An 18,805-nucleotide genomic window follows, 5' to 3' on the forward strand; every position below is an offset into this window, starting at 1 on the left:
TAGTAGTGCAGAGAACATCTAATTAAAAACACAATACAGGAGGAGAATATACACTCAGCCTTCATTTACTGAGACTGTGTGACTACAGTCTGCACACAAGTGTCATCCCAGACTATAGGAGCCTGGAGAGGCCTGTGAGGGACGTCTGCTGACAGATACCAGCTAGGGGTGTACATGGGGAGAAGGGGAAGTATGGACAACACTGGCGTCTTCAGGGGGCTGGATATCAACCCCAACCACACAGAAGGACTTCAGGTGGTGGCACGTAAGGAAAACAAATTTCTGCAATAGATGCAAAGAAGAACCAATGTGGTTTGTTTTCTGTGACAATCTGATTTCCATATCCTCACTTCTGGAACTCTTCCATGATTGTGCTTCAGGTAATAATTCAAAGTACAACAAGCAAGTTCCTAGGAAATTTATTTGAAAAACTAATTTCCTATAGGATTAAACAAATTTTTCCCAACAATTTAAAAAAAAAAAACAAACCCCAAACCCCAAATAAACAGCAACAAAGAGAAAGACCTTTTCTTGTGCCTCTGCTTGTTCTTAATTTGTTCTAAAAAAACCCAAAAACAAACAAAAAAGCCCCAAGCAAACACACACACACAAGGTAGAGGAGGGATAGCAAAAGTGAAAATTCCCCACACAAATGAACGACTGCTCTGAGAAGTCAGTGAAGACCACTATGGCTCCCTTGCAGAGTGGAGAGTGGGCTGGCACAAGTCCAGGGAAGGACGCACCACAGGCTTCTGGGAGCCCGCCCCAAGGGCCTCCGTCTACTCTAATTCTGTTACAAGAAACCTCGGCTGAGTCTGCACTTGCAGGAGGGGCCCGCATACTCGTAGAGCTGTAAATGGCCTTGTCCAGCAGGTACCGTGAGGCAGAGTCTCTTAGGACTTGAGGGAGTAGATTCCTACCCTCCCTCGAGAGAAGGGGGGGCGGTGCCCTCAGTCTCACCAGGTGCAGGGGTTTAATGAAGAAAATAAGAGAGCAACTCCATCATCTCTAGTTTCTTCAGGTTCTAAAATGATGTAATTTTACAGGTGCAGGGAAAGACCTATTGCTGATAAGGTCTGTTCTAGCTCTGTCCTTGAGGCATTCCCCAAGTTCCTCCAGGCTTTTTTTTTTTTTTTAATGTAACAGCAGTTACAGAACCCTACAGAGCTCTCATGGGAGCACATTTTTTGCAAACAACATTTGGATCCTCAAAGCATTAGTGAACAGAAACTTCAGACAAATTAAATATGCAGAGATACAGAGCAGCAAGCCCCAATTCTAACTGGGGTCTGCCACTCTCCAGAAGTCTTGCTCCAGGCACAGGTGAGATGGCATCATTACAAGCCTTAGGCATTCACGTGGTACCCCAGGACCTTGTGTGTGATGAAAGCCGCTGAATACAAAGCTGACAAGCTTCTGAATGGTAAGTTGTCACAGAGCTGGGGAGTCCACCAGCTCTGAAGGAAAGACTGGAAATCCTTAGGATACATGGTGCACCCTACTAAATTCTGCTTCATGTAGACCCTCAGCTACTTCATATACCTGGTCTTAAATATTCCCTCAATATCTTCTACCTCCTTGGTGGAAAAGCTGAAGCCACTTTATTTGCATGAAGCCCCAGCTGCAATCTATCAGCTTCTAGAAGGGGCCAATTAAGGATACAGGAGAAGACAATGGTGGTAAAGGCAGTCCCTCCAGAGAACAAACCCCAGACTGCACCGAAGACTGGTAAGGCCGATGGCTCCAGATCGGGATCAGCCCACGGTCAAAGCTGGGCTGTGTGTCTCTATAAATCAAAATCTACTGTTCCACAGCCATGCTCCTTCATTTCGTACTGTCTAGGGCTGCTTATGCTATAATGGAAGAGCCGAGGATTTGCAACAGGGACCACGTGTCCCACAAGGCTGAATGTATTGACCATCTGTGCTTCTACAGAAGAAGTTTGCTGTTTCCTGCCCTAGATCACCAACGCACTCCTAACAGACAAGAACAAACCTCCTCATGTACCTAGGGCTGGTTATCTTTAATAAAACTGGCGTCTTCTCTAGGACCATGAAATTTAGGAGAAAAAGATACAATTGATTTTTCATCTAAAAGTTGTAAGACTAAAGAAGAAACTGTGCAGAGATTGGGGCATGAACTAAAGAGTGATTAGACCAGGTTCTCACTGCTGTGTTGTTATCACTCTGTCAAGCATCTTGTAAAGAAAGTCTTTGTGTTAGCCATCTCAGACGGGGGAGTGGGGAGACCAGGCACATTAAAACATTAGACTCTTGTTCTCCCTCTTCACGGACATATAACCAGATCCTGGTGGATGGAGAATAATAAAGTATTATTGTGGAAATGATTCTGGATGAATATGCTCACATAATACAAAGTCTTGTTGAGGAGGTCTGTAACTTGCAAATGTTTGCAAATGCGTCTAGTTTGTTTTAATCATGGGGATAGTCACTTAATGGTATCTGCCCGTGCAGTATTTTAGGGACTGAGTTCTCCCAAATGGGGCATTTTAACAACGCGCGCACATGCAATTTGGGCAATTCTTGTGTGTGTGTGTGTGTGTGTGTGTAATTTGGGCAATTCTTGGAGGAATGTTTTGAGGTGCTGAGGAACGGAGAGAGACCCTCAGAGATGCCCAAAGATGCTCCTTGCCCCACAGGTCAGCTCCCTGACCCACCTGAGTGCCCAGAGCCTGGATGTCATGCTCGAATGTGGTGTGCATTCTCTGTAAGGTCTCCACTGTGTTCTGATCTCTCCCAAGCTCCTCGGGGAGTTTCTTGTGTTTGTCCTGGATGCGCCCAAAGATCTCCTTGGCGTCATGGTAAAACTTGTGCAGTTCATAGGAGGCGGCGAGAATCTGTGTTCTCGTGTCAATGAGCTCCAGGAGGTCAGCCCAGGCTTCGTTGAGCCCATCCTTCCACTCAGCGATGGTGGCAGCATCTGAATGCCCAGAGTTGATGAGTTCATCGGCCATGTGATTGACCGTGTCCACGCGTTCCTGCCCAATGTTCCCGGTGTCTCGGGCAAATTCCCGGAATCGTTCTTGTAACATCTGAAATGGAGAGGAGTGTTTAAAAAAAAAAAAAAAAAAAAATCAGTGAGACTACCGTGAACATTTTGTTTCTTGACTGCATGAACGTCCTTGGGAAAGAAACAAGTGGTATGCGTGACCTAACAGTTTTAGCTCTAAAAAAATCAATCAGGCATCCTTCTTGCTCTCTGTCGCAGAGCAAGGCCCTGCCTGGCTCCATCTCCTTTCACTACTGGGGCAAAGGGCACAGAAAGGTTAAACAACCTAAGTCAAAGTTGCCCGGTGATGAAAGAGCTGAACTGAAACCAAACCCCATGACCACGTGAGTCCAGGGCATGAGATGTGCTCACAGATCAGGAGTCACGCGGCAGTCCGTGCATAGTGCACACCACACGGCCGCCCCAGCCTGGCCCGCAGTACTTGCCGTGACGTGCTCGTAGTCCTGCCCCAGCTCGTGCGACCCTGCGACCACCTCTCTCTCGGCGATCCACTGCTCCAGGTCATCCACCTCCCGGTTGAGCTGGAAGAGCCTGTGCCTCTCATCCAGCTTGCCCCTCCGCTCCTCGGCGAGGTCTTTCAGGCCAGCATACAGCTTATCCACCTTGGACTGCCGCATGCTGATGCGCTCACTGCAACAGGGGGAGAGGTGGGGAGGGGCGGCAGGAAGAGGACCTTAAATGCCACATTTTCTTCAGGGTAAAAACAAATGAGGTGGAAATGCTAAGAGAGCATGTTACATAAAATTTCTTGAAGAAAACTTCCAGCTCACCTATTTAGCCTAAAAAATAAAACTCTGGAATTTGACCTTGAGTAATTTTAGAGCCAACATGTAAACAGAACACAATCATTAAGGCTGAAGGTCATCCTGACTGTGGTGACGGAGGGAGGGAGGAGAAACCCCAATTCTCTGCACTGCTGGCTCTGGAAGTCAGGACTTCCTTTGACGTTAAAAGTTAATGTGAAACCCAGGAGTCATCTTCCATTTTCCAGAGCCATGAGGTCGAAAGGACAAATGCTATCCCTGTCTGGCACACATCTCCACCTTCTCTGGGGTGTGTGCTCTTTCCCGCCACTCCTGTCAAGTGGGTCCTGGGAGTGCTGCAACCCCTCCTTCCACTTCTCCCCAGGACTGTCTTATAACAGGAAACCAAAGAGACAAGGACTTCTCACTTTCCCGGGAATCCTATCATGAATACATGAAGGACCCCCTACACCAACACGGCCACTGACTGCATCTTCAACTTGTCTTTGGTTGATGCACAAAGCTGATTCTTTTCCTGAGTTATAAAAGGCAGTTATACAGCAAGCCTAAGGTAACTGCCTTAGGCTTAACTAATATGTGAGCGTTGTATAAGGTGGGGAAGTACCAAACACACACCCCTCCTCTTCTTTACTCCCAAGGTGCTCCATGGACTTGATATGTGAGGAACTGCTATCCTCTTGCTCCTACTATTTTATAGGTCTATGCATTCTTGCCTACCACTCCTCCTAAAACTAATCCTCACTTAACTAAAAACTGGATGACTTTCAACCCAAGGACAGGTTTTGATAACCCGTCTCTGTGCAAGTCAATCTGTACTTCTCACTAACACCATTTTTCAAGAGGGCCTTGGCTCATAAGAGATATTTAACCCACAAGAGCAATTTCCTAATGTAAGAGTTCACCCCTCCTTTTCAGCACAGGCTTACCGGGTCTATTTTACAGACACTTCCCGAAGATCTACATCACCAGTTACTCGAGATGGATGCTGCCATTTCTGTTTGCATGGGTCAGAGGAACAGACCCTCACACACTGGAAGGAAGTGAGAGGCCAGTCTCATCGTGAATATTACTCACCTTTCAGGATGGCTGTCAGCCACCAGGGCCCGGCTGGTCTTGGAGAGCTGATGTACGGTCTCTGCATAGTCCTCCACGGCTTGTTCCAGAATCTGGTGCTTCTTTAACATGGAGACAGCACTCTGCTCATCCTGCAAAGAGGGGGAAGGTCACAACCACAGTCGTCCCCTCTGACCCAACACCATCATCAAGCAGGACCAGCTGATTTCATGATGGGTGGAAGGATTGTCAGAAAGAACAAAACCACAAGTGTGATATGGGCAGTGCAACACTGAAGCCTTTCAGGAGGGTTAACGTGGGAGGCCCTGAGCAAGAGGAACACAAGGATTGTGGGGAATGAGATGCCTCTGAGGTACAGGCTAAAGCCTGGGAAATCAAGTGTGCCCTGGCTGGCTGAGGCTCCTCAGAGCCTAACACATACGGAGATGACAGCATTCTGCAACCCTAAGGACTTTTAAAGGGTCTCAAAAGCATCTTATGAAGTTTAGGTAACTCTATTAACTAAAGAGAGCAAAAAGGACTCTGGCAAATAACTATTAAAAAAAAAAAGGGGGGGCGCATGGGTGGCTCAGTGGGTTGGGCCGCTGCCTTCGGCTCAAGTGGTAGTCCCAGGGTCCTGGGATTGAGTCTCGCATCGGGCTCTCTGCTTCAGTGGGGAGCCTGCTTCCCCCACCCCCACCCCCTGTCTACTTGTGCTCTCTTTCTGTCAAATAAGTAAGATAAAATCTTTAAAAAAAAAAAAAAAAAAGGATAAACCTGGTCTTAATGACATACAGGGAGAGCTCAGACAGGAAGCTTCTGTGTTGGGGGAAACAGCTACAGACTCCAGTCACCTCAAGCCACCATGGTGTGCCCATAACACTTGAAGGCAATGATGAAACGTTTCACGAAGACGCAGCCACCAACAGAAAATAAGCTCGGGTTGGGAGTCTGAGGCTTTCTGGGGCAGGGCTGGAAACCTCTCTCACCTTGGCCTTCTCCTCAGACATCATGTACAGCTCCTGCTCACTCATCCAGGCCTCCGCCTCGGCTGCGTCAAAGTAGTACTGCTGGGCCCTGTGTGCCTCCTCAAGCCGCCTGTGGCGCTTCTCGGTCTCCTCGATGAGGAGGCCCCACAGCTCCTTGAGGTCAGCGAGCCTTCGCCGGATGGCCTCGGCATTGAGGCTGCTGCTGTCGGTGACAATGTTTTGGCTCCTCTCAAAGATGTCATCGATGCGAGGCTGGTGTCCCTGGATCTCTTTTTGGAGGGTCTGTGGGAGTGGGGGAAACAGGGCTCTCTCACGTTCTCTGCCCTGTCATCTGGAGCAATTATTCATCAGACTGAGCTAGCCGAAGCAGAAATGCTTACCTGGTTTTTCTTTATTAATAGCTGCACAGTCTGGAGGTTGTGGCCGTGATCAGTGGAAGTTGCCAAAGGCATCCTCTCTCCAACCCACAACTGGAAAGAATTGTAAACTGAGGTGGTCAGGACTGCTCAAAAAGAACAAACGTATGATGCAAACAAGTGCAACAGAGGATCAGCAGGGTGGCCAGCCAGGAGAGAAGGTGTGTGTGATCCCACTGCCAAGGGCTGCCTGAGGAGCCGGACCTTCTCCCCCATTACAAGGCAAGGGCTAGTCTTTTAGACCATACTTCATCCTTACTGCTGGACTCACTGTGAGTTCTCACTCTTAATTTATTTTTGAAACTACTATTCTAGGGGCATTAAAACCCTAGAACATCTTTAGAAAATCAAAGAAAACAATGGAGTTGCATTTTGTGTAAATACATAAAAGCATGGGTTTCGACAGTCCCGCTCACCAATGCAGCACAAAGTGAGTCTAATGAAGAAGTGAGCACACAGCTGAAGGCAGGGAAAGGGAGAAAGCCTATGGAAAGGCTCCTTGTGCAGTGAAGGTCTACTTACAATCTCGTCCTCCACGTCCCTGTTGAACTGATGGATCTCTTTGGAGGCCAGCAGGTTATGCTTTCTCTCATTCAAGGGCTCCAGCAGTTCCATGAACTTGGTCTGCACGGTGAGGCGCTTGCTGTCTACCTCGTCAGTGCTCTTCCCCTCCTGACTCAGGGCCTGGGCCTGGCTCTGGAGCTCCTCAATCTCCTTCTTCCGCACCTCCATTTGGTTCTCCAGCATCTGAGGGGAGAAAACATCAAGTTTGTCACACCAGAGACATGGGCAACAGACAATCCTATAAAATGTTTTGGGCACTGGCCAAAATGGAAGACTGAGTCTAAATTTATATAATGGAGAGTCTCGGAAAGGATTCTTAACAACTATCAAACTACCAATTAATCCCTTTCCCGGACTTTCTTTTTCTTTTTAAGTAGGCTCCACGCTCTGCGTGGTACCCAACACAGGGCTTGAACTCCCGACCCTGAAATCAAGACTCAGATGCTTCACTGAATGAGCCACCCAGGCATCCCCTTTTCTAGGATTTTTAAACTAGAAACAATATTCAGGTTCATTCAGGAACTTAGAAAGTAACAAGAGAAACCAGAATTAATTACAGGGGAAGGACAGTCTTCATCTGCTTGTTTAGAAGCCATAACAATGTTGGAAACCCATATTACCATCAGGAAAAAAGTAACATCTTCAAGTTCCAGTTCTTTTAGGCAAAGAAAATAGTTAATGTTCCCACCTTCTCTCAATTTCTTCAATTAGAAGCCTGATTATTTTTTTAATACCAGATAATGAGGTGAAAACATGCTAATTGCTTATTTACAGGAGGAAAATGAGTGAAAGTGAAACTGGGGAGGGGGTTCCTCACTCAGGAAACATCACACTGGCAACAGCACGTACTGATGGCTGAGAAACAGGAGGTCATATCTAGGAATAAATGGACTCCTTTCTTATGTAGGGAAGTAAACAGCCACGAGAACAAAACTCCTTAATGCATAGTAATGTAGTCAAGTAACCATACCACTTAGCAAAACGGTGGGTATCACTTTGAAGAAAAGGGTCTCAGCACTTGGCCAAGACGCTTCCACAGTGAGTGGTTCTAAGCCCAACTGTGGGGCCGGGACTTGGCCACACATCGCAAACCCAGCCAGGGAAGCCACTGGAAATTCTGCCACCACCCTGCTTTCTCAACTTCGTGGAAGCTGTTTTCTCGAAATCTGAAGTAAATTCATTTGCCTTTAGGATGCTCTACCATGATGTCCCCAAAACAAGTAAATAAATTTCTTTTATTATCTAAAAAGTACCCTGACCAACAAAGATAACTAACATGTACCTACTAGACATTACGCAGCAAAGTATGCCAACCTGATAACTTTCCCTCGTGTAAATTGCAGAAATGAATGAAGTGAGTATTTACTCAGCTGTTAATGGTATCTATCAACTAAGATGATGACAATAAAAGAAAGTATTCCCACAAACAGACACCCAATACTTCTAATATTATGTCTTTCCAGTTGATTCTAGCAATGTCCCATGTTGCTGTCAGGACAAACACACTCTCCACACAGAAGACAGGTGGTTGAAAACATGGTGGGCAACTTAAGACAATGAAGACGATGTCAACAAACCAGAAAAAGGCGCAAGTATGTGGCCGCCTTGTCCACTTGCCTGTTGCTTTTTAAGCAGGATGTTGACGCTGGTCAGATCTTTGCCATAGTCGTCAGACTGAATCTGACTCTCCAGGCCATGCAGCCATTTGTCCAGATCTGCACAGCTCTGGGTAAAAAGTTCAGCCTTGTTTGCATCAAAGAGCCGCTGGGCCTTGGTCTGGGTGGTGGATTCAAGGACTTCCCACATGTTATGTAAACCAGTGAGTTTCTCTTTTACCACAGCTTCCGTCTCGGGCTTTTCTGAAATGAGCTGCATCCCTTCCTGGAAAACATAAATAAATACAGTTTGCTAGGGAACAAAGGTCACTGTGAAAATTAACCTTAAGGTATTTAAGCTGGGATCTACCTATTCATTCAACATACAGAGCCTTTCCACATAGGCTACCACTGACTAAAATGGACAAGGGCCTAGTCTATGTACACGACATGGCTTTCAAGAGTCCAGCAAGAAATGACTGTGGCATGATGAAACAGTTTCATCTGGGGCAGCAGGGAAGTGCTCATAGCGTCAGATTTCATCTTCTCCACTTGGCTCCCTAAGCCCTTAACATGTTACTTTAACCATTAAGAGTCTGAAACAAGGGGCACCTCAGTGGCTGCCTTTAGCTCCAGTTATGATCCCAGAGTCCTGGGACTGAGTCCTGCATTGGGCTCCCTGTTCGGCAGAGAGTCTCCTCCCTCTTCCTCTGTCGCTCCCCATCCTTGTGAGCTCTCTCAAATAAATAAAATCTTAAAAAGTCTGAAACAATATAAAGCCTGAGAAAGAGAAGAGGGGACGTGGGAAACTTCACTTTCATGTTCAGTTATGCTGCACAGAATCTCCCTGTGCCAAAATAATACATTTTAAGTTATTATAGTGCCTGCCCCTCCCCCCCCAAAATTGAGAAAACTTAAAATAACGTAGTATTTCTAAATTCTGTGCAAATCATCAGTCTCTTACAGTCCAGGAAACATGACAGGATCAAGATAGTGGGGACTCTGTCCAGGCGGCTGACAGCCCATCCCCCACAGGAGGTGAGAAACAAAACAGAAACCGTACTCACTAAAAGACAAATCAAGCCTTTCGCACCATACCTGGTTGGGTTTCAGCTTTTCTCCCTTCTCCCCGGTCAAAGTCAGTAATCCTTAAGTGGGAGAGGGACTGCTCCTCACTATGTTAACACTACTGCATGGCATCAGACAGGACTCAAAATGCAAGAGACTGTGCTATATAGAGGAGCTCCCTTCCACCAGGGTCACTTTCATGCTATGGCCACACCACAGAAACAGGAGCCTCATCAAACACATTAATTTCTCACCTTCTCAATTTTGTCAAGCCATTCTTTGTTGGATGCAAGTTCTGCCATAAATGCTTGATGTTTTAACCATTTACTGTGTAGATTTCTGGCTTCATCATAAGACATGTCCTGGGCGGTGAGCATCTTTTCATTGATCCAGAGAGATAGCTAGGAAAAACAAAAATCAGAATGTTTTCAGAGATTGTGATCACAGACATCAGCCTTTTTTCTGCCTGGGAAGAGTGGTGTTATGTTGTACAACGCATACTGCACGTTTCCATGTCAACAGACAACGAAATATTTACTTTACAACTCTGACCCGTCATGACAGGTTATCTCCATTGTGTGGAGACGTACCTGAGCCTTGCTCCAAAGTATGTATCTAACATTAAATCCAGAAGTACAAAAGCTCTCCGAGCCAGCTTTCAAAGTGTTTGGCACACGCAACCTGCCTTCCCCCCACGGGCTTGCATTTAAAATTCTGCTTTAACCAGTCCAAGTCACAATCTTCTTTCTCTTCCAAACACTTGTGCCAGCTATACCATGTTAATCATGATATAACTGCCTTTTACTCTGTTCGGTAATCTTTTTATTCTTTAAGTTTTTCTATTATATATAAAAAAGACGAAACACAAAACCCCCACTCTGTTATCCCTCCCCCTTCCCTTCCCAGCGTATCTATGGGAATGCTACAAAGCATAAATAACTTGTTCACTGTAGGGGTAAGGCAACAACGATGCCCTCTTTTAAGTTTCCTTCAAAATCTGAGTCACCTTCACCTCTTTTTCTATAGCCTCTACTTCTCTAAAGAGCCTTCCATTCAGACCAAGAACACTCACCAGGACCTGATTTTGAGACCCAACATGTCTCCTTGGATCTAAACTCTGCAAAGGCTCACAAAGCCTGCCAGCTGCTGACAGATCTGAGAAGGGAGTTCTCTCATGAGGCCGAGGGTGGGAGTCAGCCCAGCCCCGGGCCCTGGACACACTTCCCTTGCTGGCTTTCATCCCAATTCACTCGGCTCCTTACTGCCTATAGTTGGCCATGCCAGGTCCTAATTCCTACCCTGTACACAGTACTAACCCGGGAAGAGCTTTTTGTTTCTCCCCTAAGAGAAAGATACACAGAGGAATGCACGATCAGCCCCGAATCAAAGGTCTTCAGAGACCAAGTCCCTTTCTCCAGTGTGACCACGAAAAGCCCACTTTTTACACCAGCCACTGCCATAACAAATTTGCACCCCAAACCCTCCATGGTCCAATCTCCAACGTTTAGAAATGGCACAGAGGGGGCGCCTGGGTGGCTCAGTCTTCGGCTCAGGTCATGATCTCACGGTCCTGGGATCGAGCCCCGCATCGGGCTCTCTGCTCAGTGGGGAGCCTGCTTCTCACCCTCCTCTGCCTGCCTCTCTACCTCTTGGGATCTCTCTCTGTCAAATAAATAAATAAAATCTTTAAAAAAAAAAAGAAGAAAAGAAATGGCACAGAGAAACAAGAGAACCTTCCCTCACAGGACCAACATTTTCAAGGCCATTCACTCACACTTGGGGCTGCTGCTAGGAAAGGCTTCCCCATAAATTTGTTTAAACAAAACAAAGTCTATTCTTTGAAAACGATGTCAAGGAGGGTGATGCAGGCCACGGGAGCGTCTCTGGCTCCGAATATGGGCAAATCCCCAGGCACCATGTCTACCTTTCTCAGCACATTCACCCACCACACAGGAGGGGGTGAGGGTGTAAAGCAAAAGGTAGTGAGATCTCTGTTGTCATTCTTTATTGAGGTGACAAATCAGTAAATCTTATACAGTCCTTTGTAAGCTAGGACCAGAGATTAGTTACATAACAGTTGAGACACTAAATTTCCTACTTTAAAAGAATTATTTTTTTCCTAGTTATCTGGGTAGCTAAAATCTGAATTACTATGGCCACTCATCCAGTCCAAGGGGGAAAGAGGTTAAAAGGAAGCCAAATGGTAAAGCTTCCCCCGTTTTCCACAGACACACAGATTAAACACAACAGAAGGCATTTATCCAAAGTGCAAAGGACATTCACATATTTTTGCTATTCATAACCACCTACCCAGAGAGATTAAAAAAAAAAAAAGAGCTACATAAAAATCAGAGGCTTATAAACAATTCTGCTGTTTGCTGAACACATCGTCCTACAGATAAAGCACCCTGCGCTACAGCACAATGAAATGGAGCGACAGAACTTGCTAGTTCATCAGCCCTACATCAGCAGTCTGCTGTCTGAACCACAGTTATTATTCATGGGCATTTGCAAAGGTCATTTAAGAATATACTCATTCTCTGCAGAAAAGAATATTGTGCAGATTGGAAAAGGATAGGAAAAATGCTTTGATCACTGACTCAAGCTCAGAGCAAAGCAGTGGAATTCGCTATCCCTTGTGCTGCCCAAATCTAGTTATACTGCCCTTCTAAAAAAAACCCCTTCAGTTTCTGAGTGCAGTTTCCTTATAGTGTGAGGGAATAAAACAGAAAAGCAGTAATTTCTAAATCACTTTTCAGGAATTCACATTGAATACCACTACCAAAACCATGATGTGCTTTTTTTTTTTTTTTAAGATTTTATTTATTTGACAGACAGAGACTACAAGTAGGCAGGGAGGCAGGCAGAGATAGAGAGGAGGAAGCAGGCTCCCTGCTGAGCAGAGAGCCCTATTCGGGGCTCGATCCCAGGACTCTGGGATCATGACCTGAGCCGAAGGCAGAGGCTTTAACCCACTGAACCACCCAGGCGCCCCCATGATGTGCTTTTTATACCCATCTACAACTGGGAATAGGGGGGCCTCTGCAGTAAATGTCCCCATCCAGGCAGTGGTTACCGGGAGTGGCACCAAAGGCAGATCTCACAACCTGTGTCTGCTCTAGCCAAGGCATCCAAGGGGAAGGGACTGCAGAGACAACTTGGATTCCCGCCCAACTCTGGATAATACTCACAGCCAGCAATGGTCCTAAATCTGACCTCTGGGTGCTCTGAAGTTCCTCAAAACGTAACAGGTAGATTTTCAAATGCAAAGCTGGTCCATATACAAACTCCACTCTCAGAGATCCTGGCTTATAAGGTACTTCTTAGTTTTTTTTAGACAAAGAGTGGGTGGGGGGAGGAGGAGCAGAATGAGAGGGAGACTCTTTTTGGTAAGATTTTATTTATTTATTTGACAGACAGAGATCACAAGTAGGCAGAGAGACAGGCAGAGAGAGAGAGAAGCAGGCCCCCGCGCCGAGAAGAGAGCCCGATACGGGACTCAATCCCAGGACTCTGGGATAATGACCTGAGGTGAAGGCAGAGGATTTAACCCACTGAGCCACCCAGGCACCCCGAAAGAGAGAATCTTAAGCAGAATCTGTGCCCAGTGTGGAGCCCGACTGGGGACACAGTCTCATGACCTTGAAATCATGACCTGAGCTGAAATCATGCTTAAAAAGTGTATATATTTTGATGAGGCTGAATGATGTAGAGCCCACAGCCAGAGACTACCACATTACCTCCCCTTTGCTCACACTTCCATACCAAGGGTCTGGAGCCTCCAAACCTGACCTACATCCCATCACTCCACAAAAGCTCTACATGCTGATGTGGGAGAGACAGCACCCCCCAGCAGACCCTATAGTTGTACTAACTTTTAATGTCAAGAAAAGAAAGGCTAATCCAGGAACACTTGGCAGAGCAGTCACAGAGACCTGCATGTCATTCCCAAGACGTACCAGGCCAGCTAAAACCTTTCTGCACATTTGAGGGGAAATCATGGCAGGACCAAGTCCTCAAGGCAAGCCCAAAAGTCACTGGTGCATGGTAGGGACTGAACTCCTTAAAAACAAGGGTGCTAATTTGGAACAAGTAGTAACGAAGATCTAATGTCATAGTAAAACGATTTCCTCTGATTCCGCTATGAAGGATTTAAATCCACTTACTTTTTTTAAATCAATTTAAATCCACTTACTTTTTCCCCATACATTTCTTTTTTTTTTTAATAAAGATTTTATTTATTTATTCGACAGATAGAAATCACAAGTAGGCAGAGAGGCAGGCAGAGAGAGGAAGGGAAGCAGGCTCCCCGACAAGGAGAGAGTCTGATCTGGAGCTCGATCCCAGGACCCTGGGATCATGACCTCAGCCAAAGACAGAGGCTTAACCCACTGAGCCACCCAGGGGTCCCTCCCCACACATTTCTACTTAGGAATCCACACATATGTAAATGAAAAACAGGAAAACTACAACTGGGTTTCTCTCAAGGGTTCCTCTAGTCTCCTCATCTCCTGCTCATTTTCTGGCATTCTTTTCCCCAAATTTAGCCTAGGTTTTACCATGCTGATAAGTCATTCAACTTGAGTGTGGAATCCTCTTGACTCTGTCCTCCCCTCAGGATGGCCTGAGGTTAAAATGAGTCATCTGTGGTACCACAAAAGGGAACCATCAAGGGGCTATACTGGGAGATCCAGTGTGTCAAAGGCAAAGCCCAGGCTGCAAACAGCTCCTGAATCTCCTTCAGGACTAAAGAGTCACTAGGTATTCACTGTGGAACAATATGCAACCCTACACAGCTAACTTCAGATCCCATCACTCTCCTGTATATTCTGCCTGGGGGACACAAGTATTTTTTTTAAAGACTTTTTAAAAAAAAATTTTATTTATTTCACAGAGAGAGAGAGATCACAAGTAGGCAGAGAAACAGGCAGGGGTGGGGGAGCAGGCTCCCTGCTGAGCAAAAAGCCCGATGTGGGGCTCGATCCCAGGACCCTGAGATCATGACCTGAGCTGAAGGCAGAGGCTTAACCCACTGAGCCACCCAGGCGCCCCTTGAATACCTCTTTAAATGAGCATCCTATCCAAATGGGTTATTAATGCTCAGTGTCACATGAAGAGGCACTCCGGTCTGCAGCCTGTCTGGCTCCAGGCAAATCCCCCACTGATCTAGATTCATCAGCATGGCACAGGAAGCTGATAGACCCTAACCTACAGAGCTCAGGGGCTTTCCTTGTGAAGCTTTATCTGCTGAGGCATACTGCAAGATTCACAGTAAGAAAGCAGATGAATGGACATGAAGGATCACTTGTCACACACGATCTAACATGAATTCTGTTAGGGCTACATTTCTTCTAACATGCAGCCATGTGTTTGCAGGCAAGGTGTTGTGATTTCAGTCATGTTCTTCGCACACAACCTAATCCTGTCCCCACACCCACCAAGGCCCCTCCCCCAAGGTCCAAGCAGCTTCATTTGGATATTCTTCATCCCGTTTCTGCCTCTGAGGGGATTTAACCCAAGAAACCAGAGACAACGTCTCGCTGTTGTTCTCTGGCAGACAGAAAAATGCAATGCGCTCATGAAGTCACGAATATGTGAAGGCAGCCAGATGCTTCTCTCCAACTAGCTTGCAGAAGGACTGCATTTTTCTGGCTAACTTTAGTTTTCCAAGTTTGTTCATGCACGTATCAGGGGAGCAAGAAATAGTATGAGAATCATCAGATTAATACCACATGTTAAAACTTGGGAGTCTGAAATCAGAATTGTTGCTCTTGGCATGTTAGACACGTGTGCATGGAACCTGAAAGATGGGTATTTCAAGGTCTTCAGTGAGTAAGAAACTCAGACTGTATTTTTAAAATCTTTGCTTCTTACCTGGGTAGTCCATTCCTGTTCCTCTTAGGTCTTTCCTTCTTACTTACAACATGGTATTAAATGCATTTAGATTAAACATTCTAGGGTGTCACACTGTCTTTGACAACAGAAATGTTCTAGATCTGCATTGTCCAATATGGCAGCTGCTAATCACAGTTGGCTACTGAGCACTTAAAATACGCCCAGTATGATGGAAGCACTATATTCTGAATTCTATTTAATTTTAATTAATTTAAAATGAAATAGCCACATATCGTTAGGGTGCACCATAACGGACAGAATTCCGGACTCTTCTAGATTAGAAGAGTCTATTTACTCTGAGTGGTAGCCTACAGGCTAGAGAGCTGACAAGCTACCATACTGGCTCAGCCAGAAATGAATTTCTAGGCCTCAAGTAATTTTATGATCCCAAGGGCTCTTCTGCCAAATGCGCTCGTTCTTCTTAGAAGGAAAGAAGGGAGAGGAGCTGAGGGGAGACATACCTCCTGACAATCTTGCAGGAATTTCTGAAGATCCCTGTTGTCCTTCAATCTCATCAGAAGCTCACTGGCTGCCTCACGATTCTTCCGATGTCTGTTTTAACAATAATAAAATATAAGTTTTAAAAAAGGAAACACAGAATCTTCCAAGACTGGATTTACAACTCAGTGTCTTCCCTGAGTTTCTACACAGGATAAAAGCAGTTTACCTGTACAGTTTGCATTATGTCAAAAAGGCAAGAAAAGCAAGAGAATTGAGCATCCTCCAAATGAGTAAGCCACAGTATGAGAGACCAAAACACTTGTCTAAGCCACAAAACAGGCAGAGGATGACCTCCAATAAGCCATATAAATCCAGTGCTTCCTAATCTGGTGCTAGGGGAGAAAACCTGAGCACCTGCTGTGCACAAGTCCCCATAGGCAGCACTGCAGGAGAATGTGAAACTCATTTTCAAGAAACTGGGGTAACAATTTATGGCTAAGAAAATACAGATGACCATATAACTGGCTTTAAATTAATGTCTCCTAGATAAGTATTTACCACCTTGAGAAAAACTCCCCTCAAACAACAATGAACCAAGAATGAAAATTTTGAGACCTGTGAGATTCGCTACCTACTAGATCCCACTCTCTATTAATGGATAAAGGTAATCAAGGTTGAATGAAGCTGAAGCACAAAACCTTAAGCAAAAATTCCTAAAAACTGGTAGGAGCTGCTAAGCTTGGGGAGTGACAAGGGAAATGGGGTGGTGGCTCCCCAGCTCAAATGCTGGACACAGGGCTTCTCTGCACACACCACTGTGGTACCAGAACTCCAGAGCAAACTTCCTTCCTGCACCCAGTGGCATAGGTTCTCCCCTAGAGACAATGAAGACCAGCTACGGGAGCGCCGGGAGAGTCGTGAGAAGGATGGCCTTGACGCAGTTATTCTGCACCAGGGAGGGACTACGCCGCACTGAGAGCCACGCAGCACTGCCCCAACGCAGCCTCTCCCATATTCCCAAGGAACCTAAGCCAGCCAGCCAGCCAGCCAGCCACCTAAGTGAGGACTGTTAACTGGGGCAGGTGAAAAGGTTGGGTTTTCATTCTGAGTCTCCAAGCAATTTCCTGCTGCATGTGCCCAGGCAAGGTCTCTCTTGTGGGGTCCCCATGGAGGGATAAGGAAGAATACAACTTCGATTCTCCATGATGCCACGAGCAGCTCAGTGAACACTGGCTGCTGACGGATCTTTAAGAACCTTCCTCGGAAGTTGAGAGGCAACGTGGAGGGTTTGAGGGATAGGAAAGGAATAAATGAAACAAGATCGGATCGGGATCGGGATCGGGAGGGAGACAAACCATAAGAGACTTAATCTTACAATACAAACTGAGGGTTGCCGGGGGGAGGGGGCTAGAAAGAGGGTGGTTGGATTATGGGGAGGATATGTGCTATGGTGAGTGCTATGAAGTGTATAAACCTGGTGAATCACAGACCTGTAACCCTGGGACTAATAATACATTATATGTTAATAAAAATAAAAAAAAATAAAATAAATAAATAAATAAATAAATAAAAAGAACCTTCCTCAGAGGATCAAGATCGACCTTACAGAGATGCTGTGGGCAACACAGGCCCTCAGGGAATGCTGGAGAAACAACTGACCATGGCAACACAGCAGCCATCATCCACCCGGGAACATCTGCCCAGGGAACCGGAGGGGAATGCTCTCTGCTCCTACAGGGTGCCAGTGACTACAGGGCAACTGGAATAATATGAGTGGAAACAATACCGTCAGCTATATGCCAGATATGCAAAATGACTTCTGATTTTTTTTTTTTAGTTGAAAGGGGTTTCATAGCTTCAAGAAAAGGGGCCTTAGTACTTTTATATCACTTAGGTAAGACGCAAAAATAGAAAAGTATTTCATAAATAATGTTAAATGACAAGAGTATATGCATGTTCAGTGGTATAAAACCCCAAGGCACAAATCAGAAAGCAGAAACTAAAACGTGCCAGGGATAAGATGAAAGGCTTCTGCCCCCACATTTTAACATTCTATTTCTTTTATAACAATGAAAAATAAAGGCCAAAGCCTCTTTACTTTGATACGCTTTCTCAGATACCAAAAATTTGAAAAAAACTTAAATACTGCTGGTGAATTTGGGCTAAAGGAATTACTGTCTAAAAATATGGGTGGGGAAGGAATGTCCAAAAAAAGTTTAAGTTCCCAAACCTCAAATTCCAGTCACTGTTTGTAGGGGGTTATAAGAAGATAAAGCCCATCTTTAGGCAGAAGGTAATTTGGAGTCAGGCACAAAATGCAGGAGGTTCTGCCTTTGGTCAAAGGTCTTGAATAAGAGACTCCGGTCTCTTCCACGGTGCCAGAGCCAAGTGCTCCGAAGGTGAGGAGGAATCAGAAACTGACAGCCACAACAGGACATGCACCCTTGAAGCTCAGGGCAATGGTGGAAATCAAAATAATTCAAACACTGTCCAAGAAGTCTTACCACACATAAACACAACCAGACAGAATCCTGAATGGAGCTGGATTCTGTAGCTGAATGTATATTCAAGTCTCAGACATGCCCAAGAGATTTCTGGCCGGGCAGTCTCTCAATTCTAGGGGGACCAGGAAGAAAGGAAAGCCTGAATGGTGACTTGGGGCCCCGTGTCCAAATCACACAGATCTCTAAGAGGTCATGATGATGGCGTCTGAGGGGTACGCTCTGTGGAATGAAAAACAGCTACAGTGGCAGCATGACACCTGTTGCTGACTCAGAAAAGAGCGAGTGTGGCTTCACTGTTCACCAGTAGCAACCAATGGCGTTTGAGGAAGGACTTTCAAGTTGGATCGTGGATTTAATTATTGGGAAGGACCTTCTAAAACTTGGCTATAGTTTCCTACAGTCCTAAGGGTGCTCTTTGTTTGGGGCAAGGTTAAATCTGTTGCTTTATTTCCATTTCTCACCTTCTACCCCTACAGTAAGACTGAG

General features: G+C 45.7%; 1 protein-coding gene across 4 annotated transcripts in view; it reads right to left on the reverse strand.

Moving 5' to 3' along the window:
• Positions 1-18,805, reverse strand: part of SPTBN1 (spectrin beta, non-erythrocytic 1) — a 200,054-nt gene that overhangs the window by 22,081 nt on the left and 159,168 nt on the right. For all 4 annotated transcript variants that reach the window (XM_047745608.1, XM_047745609.1, XM_047745610.1 and 1 more), the window contains 9 exons: positions 15,836-15,926; positions 9,734-9,880; positions 8,434-8,697; positions 6,775-6,999; positions 6,217-6,306; positions 5,837-6,118; positions 4,869-4,999; positions 3,456-3,660; positions 2,678-3,052 (listed from right to left, as the gene is read on the reverse strand). In XM_047745608.1, the coding sequence (XP_047601564.1) occupies positions 2,678-3,052; positions 3,456-3,660; positions 4,869-4,999; positions 5,837-6,118; positions 6,217-6,306; positions 6,775-6,999; positions 8,434-8,697; positions 9,734-9,880; positions 15,836-15,926 (1,810 nt within the window). The remainder of the gene's footprint in view (positions 1-2,677; positions 3,053-3,455; positions 3,661-4,868; positions 5,000-5,836; positions 6,119-6,216; positions 6,307-6,774; positions 7,000-8,433; positions 8,698-9,733; positions 9,881-15,835; positions 15,927-18,805) is intronic.

The sequence above is a fragment of the Lutra lutra genome, chromosome 9 (assembly GCF_902655055.1).
Source record: "Lutra lutra chromosome 9, mLutLut1.2, whole genome shotgun sequence".
Taxonomy (NCBI): domain Eukaryota; kingdom Metazoa; phylum Chordata; class Mammalia; order Carnivora; family Mustelidae; genus Lutra; species Lutra lutra.